Genomic DNA, 14,771 nt, shown 5'->3' with positions numbered 1-14,771 from the left:
GGATTGTACTCATTGGAGTTTAGAAGGTTAAGGGGAGATCTAATAGAAACTTATAAGATAATACATGGCTTGGAAAGGGTGGACGCTAGGAAATTATTTCCGTTAGGCGAGGAGACAAGGACCCGTGGACACAGCCTTAGAATTAGAGGGGGTAAATTCAGAACAGACATTTCTTCAGCCAGAGAGTGGTGGGCCTGTGGAATTCATTGCCGCGGAGTGCAGTGGAGGCCGGGACGCTAAATGTCTTCAAGGCAGAGATTGATAAATTCTTGATGTCACAAGGAATTAAGGGCTACGGGGAGAATGCAGGTAAGCGGAGTTGAAATGCCCATCAGCCATGATTGAATGGCGGAGTGGTCTCGATGGGCCGAATGGCCTTACTTCCACTCCTATGTCTTATGGTCTTATGGTCTTAAGTTCTGACTTACCACTTGAGTGTTCGCAGGTGTGACCAAAAAGGCTGGAAAAGAAGATACTCGATGGGCCGAATGGCCTTACTTCCACTCCTATGTCTTATGGTCTTATGGTCTTAAGTTCTGACTTACCACTTGAGTGTTCGCAGGTGTGACCAAAAAGGCTGGAAAAGAAGATACCAGAAAAATGCTGTTAAAAGAAGTTCTCTGGAACTTGCAGGCTTTGCTATTCATTAATACAACATGTCTTAGTGAGTTGGTGAAGCAGATTTATATTCCAATTTTTTTCAGGCGTGGGAGCAGCTCACCATCTCTCACTCATTATTATCCTGACTAGACTGAAAGGCTTTTGTAGTGCAGTGATAGTGTCCCTACCTGTTCAAATTCTGCCTGCTCCAGAGATGTAACAAATTCACGAAACAGGTCGATTAGAAAATAATATTCACTAGACTGACTCCCTTTGGATACATTGAAGGTAGGCTCCTGCAGATGTGGGGCAGGCATTTGTTCTGATGTGATGTTAGTTCTAGTACTTGTTGTTCACAAGAACCCACAGAGATTATGCAACACAAGTGACGACCTATACATAATCCTAGTGAAGGTGCTCTTATGGCGCAGTGGTAGTGTCCCTATCTATCAGTCAGAAAGTCTGGGTTCAAGTCTCACTTGCTCCACAGCTATGTCATAACAACTCTGAACAGGTTGGTTAAAAATATCTGCACCACTTAAGTGAGCAAACAGGGTCTAATGCAATGATCTGCATGGTTAACAGGCCTCTCTTTGACTTGGGGGTATTGCAGCTGCCCAAAAGACTAAAATGCTACAAGATCAGATGTGGTCACCTACTTCCACTAATTTCTATGTTTTGCATTGCTATCTAATGCAGAACTGTTACTGAGGAACGGTTTTCACACAGATGGATTAGTGACCCAACTATGTTGTAGGAATTTGTGTTGGAAGATGCTGAGGTAAATTATACGCAATAGCGTTTTGACTGTTTCCTCAGACATCTGAGCCAAGTTCCAAATGTTTTGCCCTATTGTTAGTAGGCCTGAACTAGCATGTACATGGCCTGACTTCTGTGTACCTTGTTGTTTGGAGAGAGAGAAATGTACACATAATTTTCCATCCACGTTATGTGTTACTAACCCAGATGGCGTTGATCATCAATTAAGGGTAATATCAGTGAAGGAAATGACAGAAAAGGGAAACATATTATTAAAAATTCACTGATATCTAATCTGAGAATTTATCCATAAATGTCTCTTAGCTTTAGAATGTGGGTGGCACGGTGGCACAGTTCAATTCCCGTTTCAGGCGACTGACTGTGTGGAGTTTGCACGTTCTCCCCGTGTCTGCGTGGGTTTCCTCCGGGTGCTCCGGCTTCCTCCCACAGTCCAAAGATGTGCGGGTCAGGTGAATTGGTCATGCTAAATTGCCCGTAGTGTTAGGTAAGGGGTAAATGTAGGTATGGGTGGGTTGCGCGTCGGTGTAGACTTGTTGGGCCGAAGGGCCTGTTTCCACACTGTAGACTTGTTGGGCCGAAGGGCCTGTTTCCACACTGTAATGTAATCTAGTCATATACATTAAAACAAGCATCAATGGATCAGCACCTCTTTACTGAAGAATACTACTTACACTATTGGCAAAGTAACAGTGATACAAATGGTGTATGCTATTCTTGGCTTATAAAAACTTGTGTCCTCTTACTATTTTCCAGCTTTGTTGCATTACACTTTCCAACAAAGTTTGTTGACAAAATAAACTTACTGATTGCGATGCTGACAAGGATAGTCCAAGGGCAAGGCCATTTTAGAACCATCTTCAGCTGCATTGTTGTGAAATGATTGTCCTTTCCAAATCAAATGCAGCTGTCCATCCTGCAAATAGAATTATTTACAGCTTCAGTTTAACAAATATTGTGGAGGAATACAGGAACAATTGTGATAACATACAAATTACAGCCTATTCAAAAATGTAAGGGATGTAGAGCCTTTTTCTCAATACCTTCTAAAGAATAGGATAATGGAAATTATTGCTTGAGTAGCATTAAAGCACAACAACAATTTGCATTTACCTAGCACTTTTAAAATCGTAAACATCCTTATGAAGATTAAACATACAAATCCTGTTTAAGCGATTGTTTAAAAAATCATGCTTGAATTGAAAACCTACATCCATCTAAAATGTTCAATAGTGGTGTCAGTTGACTCTCCAGTTGTCACCTCATCAAATAACTCAATTAAATTTGACAAACATGACCTGTCCTTGACAAAGCCATGTGGACTGTTCAGTATTAAGTTAGCTTTCTTAAGGTGTATCTTTACCTTCTCCCTTTTTACAGCCTCCATCAGTTTTCCCACGATTGATATCAAGCTGACAGGTCTGTAGATTCCTGGGTTATCCTTTCCCCCTTTCTTAAACAATGGTGTCACATTTTCAATCCTCCAGTTCCCTGAGACTAATACTGTATTCAGAGAGGCCTGGGAAATTTCTGTGAATAGCTCCACAATTTGCTGCCTCCCCTCCCTCAGCAATCTAGGATGCATCCCAACCAAGCCTGGTGACTTCTCTACCTGGTGTACTGCCAGCCTTTTTAGCACCTCTTTGTTACCTATCACTGAGATGCTCAGTTGCTCAACGCCCACATTTTCAACGACGCCATTGTCACCATTTTCTAATTTGGCAAGGACAGAAGCAAAATATTAATTTAGTTCCTCTGCCATATCCTTTGCTTCAGTGAGCAGCTTACCCTGCTTGGCCCTTATGGGCCCCACTCTGTCCTTCACTATTTCATTCCTATTAATATGTGGAAGAACATTATACTATGTGTTTTAGCGCAGTTTGGGATCCTTTCCTCATGCTTCCTCCTAGTCTTTCTTATTCCAGCGTTGGCCTCTCTCCTGCATTTGAGCTACTCTTCCTGATTTCTATTGCTATTATTATTCTGGTATGCATCACATGCCGCCTTTCTCTTCTTTATTTTCTCATCAATATTCTTAGTCATCCAGGGTTTTCTAGCTCCAGAAATGTTTGCAACATGAGAAGCATGCCCCAAACAGAATACCTTGGAAAAAAGTACTAATCAGACTAAAGACTGACAAGTCTACTGAACCTGATGGCCTGCAACCTAGGAGCCTTTGAGGAGGCTGCAGGGATAATAAACACAATGGTTATAATCTTCCAAAATTCCTTGGATTCTAGAAAACACTTAGTGAATTGGATAAGGTAACATCTCTATTTCAGAACGGAGGGAGGCAAGAGCAAAAGATTACAAGTCCACTTAGCCTAATATTTGTTGTTGGGAAAATTCTGAAATACCATTATTGAAGAAGTGGTACCTGGATATTTAGAAAAATCTTAATACAATCTTGCGGAGACAATATGTAAGGGAAATCATGTTTGAAAGGCTTATCAGTGTTCTCTGGGAATTTAATAAGCAAGTTGGAGAAAAGGGAACCAGGAGATACTGTGTATTTGGATTTTCACAGACATTGATGAGCTGTCATATAATTGGTTATTGCACAAGATAACAGATTGTGTCAGAGATAATCAATTCGCATAAATTGGGTATTTTTCCCATCAAACAAGAAACAGAGACTCAGTGTTGTTGAACAGAGAGACCGGTTCAAGTACATCATTCCTTGAAAGTTGTGTTGCAGGTTGGTGAAGAAGGCATTTGACACGCATGCCTTCATTGGTCAGAGTATTGAGTATAGGAGTTGGGACGTCATGTTGCAGCTGTGCAAGATATTGATGAGGCCACTTTTGGAGTACTACGTACAGTTCTGACCGCCCTGGTCTGGGAAGGACATTATTCAACTGGAACAGGTAATAGAAAAGATTTGCAAGGATGTTACCAGGACAAGTAGGTTTAGGTTATGAAGAGAGGCTGGATAGGCTGGGACTTTTTCCACTGGAGCATAGGATATTGCGAGGTGACCTTATGATTATATTAGATTCCCTACAGTGTGGAAACAGGCCCTTCAGCCCAACAACTCCACACCAACCCTTCGAAGAGTAATTCACCCAGACCCATTTCCCTCTGGTAAATGCACCTGTAGTGGTTCATAAAATCATGAGGACATACATAAGATGAATGGAAAAGGTTTTTTTTTCCCCAGGGCATCGGAGTTCAAAACTAGAGGACATAGGTTTAAAGTGAGAAGGGAATGATTTAAAATAAACCTGAGTGACAGTCTTTTTATACAGAGCGTGGTGCGTATATGGAACAAACTGCCAGTGGAAGTGGTAAATGCAGGTGCAATTACAACATTTAAAAGACATTTGGACAGGTACATGGATAGGAAAGATTTAGAGAGATATGGGCCAAATGGGACTAGTTTAATTTGGGGAACCTAGTCAGAATAGATGCGTTGAACCGAAGGGTCTATATCCATGCTGTATGATGCTATGACTCTAATAAATGGGCCATTTTCATGTTAGCAAACTGTAAGTATTGATGTGCCATAAGAATTGATAATGTATGTATTGTCAATACATACATTGAGAATATCTATGTATTTCAGGCAATAGGTGAGAAATCACATTGTGAGGAGCATTCAAGGAGTCAGCGAGTAGATAGTTTAAGTCACCTCTGGCAGAGAAGAACATAATATGGGAAAATGTAAAGTAGTCCAACTTTGGCAAGTAGAAAAGGAGATTCTTAAATACAAAGATGGATTCTTAAGGGTTCTGAGAGACATGGACTTTAATGAAAAGCCTATGTTAACTTCTAGAACATTTCTCATCACCTTTAGCTTCTCACAGGCAGCTCAGCGAGATTCACACTAGTGAGTTGACAATTAAGACATATTATTGCATGTTAAATGCCTTGATGATGACCTAACTGGGCTCAATAATGTTCAGCTTCCCATCTGACCAAACTCATCAGGCAAACTCAATGGTGAGAAAACTTGACGTGGAAATCTGAGCAGCTATCTGCCAAATTCAGCTTACCGCTTAGTCCATGTTGCATTCAATGAAACTGTAGCTCAGGACAGTATCCATAGGCACCCTTCTATCTGGGACATTGGCATCCAGCGTCTGCCAACCTATCATGACTTTAATGGCACTTCTCTGATACACTTGCAAGTCACTGAGGAAGAACAGACTCACAATGCAGGGTGCACCAGCAACTACAGCAGGGATACTTTGCACATACAGGTATGGACGCTGCTCAAGCATTGAAGTGGACTGCATCTTAAGGCTGCTAGTTTGCTCTTTCAGTGCTCCTTTACTTAGCACCTACCTGCATGCTCACGGCATCATGCCTACCCCATGTCATGTCTGTTAGCGCACTGGCACATCAGCCAGAGCCAAAAGGCTGTCACTACTGCTGTACTACTTCAGACACATGCAAATTGGCAATTTGTCCATAGGGCAAAGGCAAGTGTTACCAAAGACAGCAGAAGTAAACATGTTGATAGAATTCCTCCTTCCCAACACTAAATGGGAAATCATGAAATGTTAGGCAATGTGTGACTTCTGCAGAAACTTTGCATCAAACATCAGCACAATAGCTGTCCCCCCAATTTATTTATTGCAAAACCTGGCATAGGTAATGTATTCAAAAGTGTTCTGAGGAATTGCTGAGAACTTGATCACAATACTAACCAGCCAATCAGTACTGGGGTGTCCCTGATTTCACTAAACCCTTTTAAAGTGTGATTGATGCTATTGACTTGGTCTGGAGGTGTTTTTATGCAAGTATCTAAAAGAGGCATAGAGAAGCCAGTAGGGTGTTTTTCTATGTAACACAATTGGCATCAGAAAAAATATTCTACAGTAGGAAAAGAGCTTGGAGATTGAAATGTTTTAGAACCAAAACAAAGTTGAAATCCATCACATCCACAAATAAATAAACACCAAGGATAAAAGAGACCTTGGAGTGCAGGTTCACAGCTCCTTGAAAGTGGAGTCGCAGGTAGATAGGATAGTGAAGAAAGCATCTGGCATGCTTTCCTTTATCAGTCAGACTACTGAGTACAGAAGTTGGGAGGTCATGTTGCGGCAGTGCAGGACATTGGTTAGGCCCCTGTTGGAATATTGCGTGCAATCCTGGTCTCCTTCCTATCAGAAGGATGTTGTGAAACTTGAAAGGGTTCAGAAAAGATTTACAATGATGTTGCCAGGGTTGGAGGATTTGAGCTATAGGGAGAGGCTAAGGGGTGTTTTCCCTGGAGCGTCGAAGGCTGAGGGGTGACCTTATAGAGGTTTACAAAATCATGAGGGGCATGGATAAGAGAAATAGACAAATTCTTTTCCATGAGGTGGGGGAGTCCAGAACTAGAGGGCATAGGTTTAGGGTGAGAGGGGAAAGATATAAAAGAGACCTAAGGGGCAACATTTTTCACGCAGAGAGTGGTACGTATATGGAATGAACCACCAGAGGAAGTGGTGGAGGCTGGTACAATTGCAACATTTAAAAGGCATCTGGATGGGTATATTATTAGGAAGGGTTCGAGGGATATGGGCCTGGTGCTGGCAGGTGGGATTAGATTGGGTTGGGATATCTGGTCAGCATGGACAGGTTGGACCGAAGGGTCTGTTTCTGTGCTGTACATCTCTATGACTCTATGGGCGGCACAGTGGCTCAGTGGTTAGCACTGCTGCCTCACAGCACCAGGGACCTGGGTTCAACCCCTGTCTCGGGCAAGTGTATATGTGGAGTTTGCATATTTTCCCCGTGTCTGCGTGGGATTCCTCTGGGTGCTCCGGTTTCTTCCCACAGTCCAAAGATGTGCAGATTAGGTGAATTGGCCATGCTAATTTGCCCGTAGTCTTAGTTGTGGGAGTAAATGCAGGGGAATGGATCTGGGTGGGTTGTTCTTCAGGGGGTCAGTGTGGACTTGTTGGGCTGAAAGGCCTGTTTACACACTGTAGGGAATCTAATCTATAATCCCTTAGTCTTTGTCATAGGGTTTAAGAATCAAAATGTTAGTCTGTCTTGGTAGAGTTTGCTAATTCAGTCATATAACAAAAGATTTTCTATACTTCTGGAAAAGGTAGCACATCAGCAATGATACTATTGAGAAATTAATGGTTGGAATAATTTGGCGATTGAATAGGTTATAAGAAATTGATATGGAAAATAAATAGATGGGAATGGATAACTTAAGTTTTTTAATGTGTATTCATGTTGCATCCATTTTCATGAGTACATCATAATAATGTGCATTTGAAAATGGTATTTTGTTTGCCAAAAGTGAAGGCATGCTTGGAATATATGTTTTTATTTATGAACCATGTGAAAAAGCAAATAATACAGAATTGTTTTGGACACTTCCTGAATCTACAAAAGTTTTTAATCATCTGGAAATGAAGTGAAATGACTTGTAGTTGCCTACTGTTTACAGAAAGTGGTGATCTTCGGAAAAAGGAAAAAGAGCTTTTAGGGAGATATTAGATGAGGTTTATGGTAATTATTTGCTGAATAAACTAGTTTTGAAAACACTATAGGGGTCACTATTCTAATGGTTGCATAGCAACTCCTTCTGGACTTTGTTGCATTTTCACAAACACACGTAGTCATTTGGAAGAAAATTCCAAGAACTGCAAATCTCTCTCCTTTTCTCAGTAAATAATTCTGCAAACCTGATAAAGTTCCAATTCTTGGTATTTCTGACAACCTTATAAACCCAAAATGGTGAACTGTGACCATTTGCCAAAGTTTAGAGAGACTTCGCACATAGCCATAAAACCTTTCCCAATTTGTTTTTACATCCTTGGCTAGTTTTATCTCTCACTTATTTTTCTTTCTTTATAAACCTCTTTGTCATCCTGTGCTGAAATCTAAAAGTCTCACAATCCTCAGGCTTAGCACCCTTTTTAACAAAAATCGCTTCTTTTAATCCAAAATTCTCTGAAAATTCTCCTTTAACTTAGTTGGATGACTTTCCCATTACGTTTTTAGCCTTAAAAGAAAATGGAGGAAGAGCGTCCAGGAAGGCATTGAGCACCTTGAGACTTGCATTGGGAAAAAGCAGAAGCCAGGCGGAAACAGCAAAAGGAGCACGATGCCACACCAACACCCCACCCACCTCTTCCCATGACCACCTTCTGTCCCAAGTGTAACAGAGTCTGTGGGAGTCACATTGGTCTGTACAGCCACCTACAGACTCACCCTGAGTGTGGAAGAAAGTCGTCTTTGCGAGGAACCGCCGAAGATGAGAGGGAGACAACTGGTGGTGGTTTAACCCGAGGGTCACCATGCTTCAGGTGAGGGGAGAGTTTGCGGAGGACAGTCCTTCATGCAAATCTCAACTGGTGTGGGAATTGAACTCACACTGTTGGCATCACTTTGCAACGCAAAACAGCCATCCAGCCAACTGAACTAGCATGTACTCAATGTAGGATAAAAGTATACAAAATGAAATATTGTGTCATTGTGATAAAGGAATAGCAATAATTATGGGTAACTTTAACCTATATGTAAACTGGAAACATCAGATTATCATTCTGGAACCGACCAGATAGTTGGTTATATTATACTTGGTATTGTGTAATGTAATAGGATTTGTTAATGACCTCAGAGTAAAGACACTTTGAAAGGGAGAGTATTGAATTTAAGACTAGTGTTTTAAACATAAATAAACATAAATATGAGCTGAGCTGAGCTGGCTGAAGCGAACCAGCATATTAAGCCAAGGGTTAAAGTCAATAGAGAACAATGCCAGACACTTAAAGTGATATTTCAAAATAATTATACTCCGACTATAATGAGAAATTCTAAAATGGGGAACCCACTATCCATGATCATTTTGGTAAGAAGAACAAGAAACAGAGCATTACTTAAATAGAAAAGGATTGTAGAATTCCGAGGTACAACGGGGCTGAAGTGCATGGGTCACAAAGTGCTAGAATTTAACTAGAAAGTGTAATCAAGAAACCTAGTCAGAGTCTATCCTTTGTTACAAGTGGAATAAATATAAGGATGTTATGCCTCAGGTTGGCCATTGGTGAGACCACATCCAAACTAGAGAGGGCAGTTTTAGTCTCCTTTTTTAAAGAAAGATGTTAACGCATTGGAGGTGGCTGGAAAAGGTTTATTAGATTAATGCCTGGAATGATCAGATTGTCTTCTAAGGATAGGTTGGACAGGTTGGGTTTGGTTCGGTTTCACTGGCATTTAGAAGAGAGAGGGTGGCAAGTGAACATGGAAAATACATGATGAGGAGGTGCCGGAGTTGGACTGGGTGGACAAAGTGAAAAATCACACAATACCAGGTTATAGTCCAACAGGTTTATTTGGATGCACTAGCTTTAGGAGCGCTCCAAAAGCTAGTACTTCCAAATAAACCTGTTGGACTATAATCTGGTGTTATGTGACTTTTACATGGGAAATATATTGCCTCTTCCTCTTGATCTCGAGGGAACTATTTTAAAATTAGGGGCTGCCCTTTCAGGACAAACTGAAAATAAATTTTATCTCTTACTAGTTTACAGTCATAGTGCAATAGAGCTACACAACATGGAAACAGACTCTTTGGTCTAACTCTTCCAAGCTGACCAGATATCCTAAATTAATCTCATATTTGCCAGCATTTGACCCATATCCCTCTAAATCCTGCCTATTCTTATACACATCCAGGTGCCTTTTAGATGTTGTAATTGTACCAGCCTCCAGCACTTCCTCTGGAAGCTCATTCCATATACGCACCACCCTCTGCATGAAAAAGTTGCCTCTCAGGTTCCTCTCCTTATAGCTTGTGTGACTTTGGAACCCTGCCTTAAAGGCATTAGAAGTGAGCTGATTTGATAACATTAAGAGCGATGTGGATAGATTTTTGTTAGGAAATGGATGAAAGATTATTGGGAATAGATGGGTATGTGAAATTTGGAACACAAACAGATCAGGCATTAGCTATTGAAAGGTGGAGTAGTCTCGAGGGATTGAATGGTCTACCTCTGTTAGCATATAAAGATAAAAATACACATGATGATTTTATTGCCATTCCTACAGGTATTTCCTAAATGATCATTTGAGAGATCTATTGCACATTTCTGGAGTTGGTGAGACTTGAACCCAATTTTCCTGGCTCAGAGGTAAGGACACTATCGCTGTATCCACTCGCTCCATCATCAATACTCAATAGCAGAAGTGTACTATCTAAAGTGTGCAGTGCAGAAATTCAGCAAACATCCTTAGACAGCACCTTCCAAACCCACAATCACTTCCATCTAGAAGGATAAGGACAGCTGTTACACTGGGAGACCACCACCTTTAAGTTCCCGTCCAAGACACTCACCATCTTGACTTGGAAATATATCTTTGAGGGTATCGTGGGTCTACTTGCAGCACATGGACTGCAGCAGTTCACCACCACCTTCTCAATGTCAACTGGGGGCAGGCAATATATGCTGGCCCAGCCAGTGATGCCCACATCCCATGAGTGAATAAAAAACACAACAACCCTCATCACCATTGTTGCATGCACTTTTAATTGCCCTAATCATACATGGCTTGATGTGACCACTTTGTTCAAGGAATCTATAAACTACAGCAGCACTCGGTTCTGCACTTTATTGTATCTTCGTTGCAGTCAAACTTATTCCGCATCTTGATTTTCTGAATCAAGATCCTTTCTGTCTCCTGTTCTTTTTATCTAATCCCACTAAAATGGCTAACCACAAATCTCACTTTCTATTTTGGCTAACTTGCTTCCCAATGTTGGGTTTACTGGACAATCTCAGATGGTATGCCAGGGTCATGCAAATCTTATTTAGCAACCATTAAAATCTGAATGGGATTAATTGAAAAGTCGCTCATTCATTAACCTAAAGTCCAACGACCTGAATGTCCCACCAGCAGCAGCTCGAATTCTCACTTCAGGCCCTTACTGCCCTCAGTTTGATTAGCGACAGGTTTCTCTTCACTGAGAATCATAGAATCCGTACACTTGGCCCATTGTCACAACATTGTTATATTTTCCCCAGACCTCATTAGATACTAGTGATCCATTACACTTTGTTCTTTTTTCATCCACTCTGTTTACTTTTACTATACTGATACTCTTGATGTTTCTCTTTCTGTTTTTGAACTTATCCCCTCCTGAAGCAACCCATTCCCATTCATTTTTAGCACAATCAAAATTCTAGCTATTTTAAAAGCTAAAATGTTCCCATTTTAAGTAGTATCAATTCACACAGAAGTGTCTTCCCAGTATTGGTGTCAAATATCACAAATCGAAACTCTTGCCTTTCACGTCATTAATTCAGTCATGCATTTAATATTCTGATTAGTTTGGCCCTGTGCCAACATTTTTGTGATTCAGGAAACAATCCAAAGCCATTGAGGGTCTGCATTTCAATTTGGTCTTAGCTCCTCAATGACTAACTCAACAGAATCCTTTTTTTAATTTCTACCTATGTCATTGGTTATTTCATGGACTGCAGCAACTAAACTTTCCCCCTCCCATCTTAATTTCTTTTTCCACATTTGTAAGGAAATGTCTTCAGACCCAGCACCAAACAAGCAAATTCCCAGTCATTACAATTCCCACAAACACTATCTACCCTCCCTGTCTGTATCGCTCCCTGTCACCATCACATTCCTTTTAATGCCTTCCTTTGAATACCATAGCGCTCACCCAACCTGGAAACAGTGCCCCCATCCACATCGACAGGCAGGAACCTCACACCTGTTGGACAAGGGCCTCCTCCAACAGTGCACCTGGGTTCCCTTTATTGGCCTAACTTATCAGTCTTTGACCACTAATCAAAAATGCACCACGACCCAACCTATGTTTGTTTGAGTGATCAGATTGTCCCAATAAATCTCCCATTTTCTGGTGTCCCACAGTGTTTGAACCCTAGACTCCAGGATAGCAACTCTGGTCCTTATATATTTAACAAATATAGTCATGTTTTCAGTTTCTTTTTACTAATCACTTCATCTGCTTTAAATTACAGGCAAGTTAAATTCAACATTTATAATTACAGGCAAGTTAAATTAAACATCCACCTGTATCTTATCCCTAGTTGCCCTTCAAGGTTGATTGATAAATAAATACTAGCCAGGGCTCTCGGCTATGCTCACCTGCTCTGAAAGCTCCAATATTCAGACACTGCGCAAATAGTTCCCAATAATTTAGATAAATTGAATGGATTTCTATTGTTAAATTGCAAACATTGCTCACTTCTCCAATAGAGTCATTCACAATGGAAACAGACCCTTCAGTAATGGTCACAGTTCAAGAGATTTAACACCCTGGAATTCTAAAAGGACGGCAATTCATTAGCGAAGACAGCAGAACCCCTGCTTCCCCACCCGCCATAAAGCTGTTTGGCAGGGGAAAAAGCTCAACTTCACTTTTTTTTTGCCATCTCCTATTTCATCCCAGCCTTTGCAGTAACTTGGATTGGGTTTACACATGGGACTGTTTAGTCAACAGCTGTATATGGTGATAAAACAGTAACGGGTTAGCACCTTTGTTTGCAATTAGAACTTATGCAAATTATAGCCCAAGGCAAGAATTTGGGAGATTGTTTCAAAGCTAGAACGGGGAGGGTGAGCTAAGGAAACTTTACAAAGTTAAGTGTTACAGAATCACAGTGCTATGGAGTTAAGAATTATTTTAAGGTCGGGAGTGGAGGTACCACAGGCGGTTTTAAGAGGAGGTTAAATGGGTTTAATTTTTTATTTTAAAATTAAAATTGCAGTAAATGTCCATTACATCGCAGGAACCTCAGTCTTAGCTCTTCACATATTCTAACTATAAATCTCAGCCTTGCTATTTGGTACATTTCATCCATAAAGTTCAGCTATACCTATTTGACAAATTCGAACAACATCTCATCCATACCCTTCAATAACTATTAACTAGAAACTTTTATATATCAGTGCATTCCATCCGATTTCTGGTATACGATAAATTATTAGAATTCTCTGTCGTATCTTTCAATATATCCTATGAACCTCAGCCATAACTTGCAGTGTATTTCAGTTATAAGACTCGTTGAATAATATCATTATAAAATCCCGTTGGCCGACTACAACTCATGAAATCGTACTTTATAAACACGTTTACGATTTTGCAAAACATCCGAACGCCGGGAAAAACAAACAAATTTTGGGTCCAAATGTGTTCATTTTCTACATCCGAACTGCTGATGTTTAAATTAATTTTAAAATAAAACTTTACAGATTAGGAACAAGCGGATGAAACATCACAAAGGGTCCCGACAACGATTCTGAATGGACTCACCTTCCCTGCTACCTGAGCAGAATATGCAAGTCAGTGATCAGACAAGGACACCGAGCAGTTTCATTTCCAGTTGGGTGGGGTCATGTAACGTCAAAACAAGAAGTTGCAAGGTTGTGAAAGAGAGACAGACAAAGGGAATGCAACCTGAGTTTGTATCGCAGGAGAAAAAAACACAATACTGATTCGCATCGTTTAACTTTATTGACCTTAACACGTCTTTAACCACAATTCATCATAAGAAGGTTTCATCTTTGACTGAATGATGAGGCTATCAGTTTATTTGGACATCTTGCTATACTTTTTTAAAATAAAATTAACATTTTTTTTCATAACTTTTTAACGCTGAAGTCCTTTTTTGCTTTGTTCTGTTCAAACTGAGCAGACCTCCACTTAAAGGGAAAGGTGTTCCTGGTGAGGCAAAAGGAACACGCTCCCAGGTGCGATTGTTCTACCTCAAATAATAAGGTAAAAACAATAACTGCAGATGCTGGAAACCAGATTCTGGATCAGTGGTGCTGGAAGAGCACAGCAGTTCAGGCAGCAGGAGCTGCCTGAATCCTACCTCAAATAATGTTTGCTGCAAACTTTTTTTCTCGCTCACTGGTTGTCTCCGGTCACCCTCCTTCAGATATCTTACCCTCTCTGGGATATGGTTCCCATTTCTGCTGGGTGCAAGTTAAGTAATTAGATAAGACATGATTTCTAAGGAACCTGTTCAGAGTTGTTATTACACACCTCTAGAGCAGGTGGAAGTTGAACTCTGGCCTCCTGGTCCACAAATATGAACAGCACTGCCCCACAACAGCCCTTAGTAATTAGACATTTTCTGGTGAGCTGAGGGAATCAGAGGTTATTGGGGATAAACCTGAATGTGGAATTCTAAACACATGATCTGCTTCATGTCACAGAGTCATACGCAGGGAGACAGACCCTTCAGTACAACTCGCCAACCAGATATCCTAAATTAATCTAGTCCCATTTGCAAGCATAGCCCTTTAAACCTTCCTATTCATATACCCATCCAGATGTCTTTTAAATGTTGTAATTATACCAGCCTCCACCATTTCCTCTGGCAGCTCATTCCATACACGCATCACCCTTTGCACGAAAGAGTTGCCCCTTAGTTCCCTTTTAAACCTTTCCCCTCTCA

The 14,771-nt window shown here is 40.7% G+C and overlaps 1 protein-coding gene across 1 annotated transcript in view; it reads right to left on the bottom strand.

The window, feature by feature from the left end:
- The window catches only part of LOC122560427, a 225,201-nt gene extending 211,552 nt beyond the window's left edge, over positions 1–13,649 (bottom strand). The window contains exons 1-3 of the mRNA XM_043711060.1: positions 13,622–13,649; positions 2,184–2,293; positions 546–577 (exon numbers count right to left, since the gene is read on the bottom strand). Coding sequence (XP_043566995.1) covers positions 546–577; positions 2,184–2,247 — 96 coding nt within the window. The 5' untranslated portion in view covers positions 2,248–2,293; positions 13,622–13,649. The remainder of the gene's footprint in view (positions 1–545; positions 578–2,183; positions 2,294–13,621) is intronic.
- Positions 13,650–14,771: the final 1,122 nt, after the last annotated feature.

Source organism: Chiloscyllium plagiosum, chromosome 21 (assembly GCF_004010195.1).
Source record: "Chiloscyllium plagiosum isolate BGI_BamShark_2017 chromosome 21, ASM401019v2, whole genome shotgun sequence".
In the NCBI taxonomy this organism is placed as follows: domain Eukaryota; kingdom Metazoa; phylum Chordata; class Chondrichthyes; order Orectolobiformes; family Hemiscylliidae; genus Chiloscyllium; species Chiloscyllium plagiosum.
This window is presented reverse-complemented; position numbering and strand designations above follow the sequence as displayed.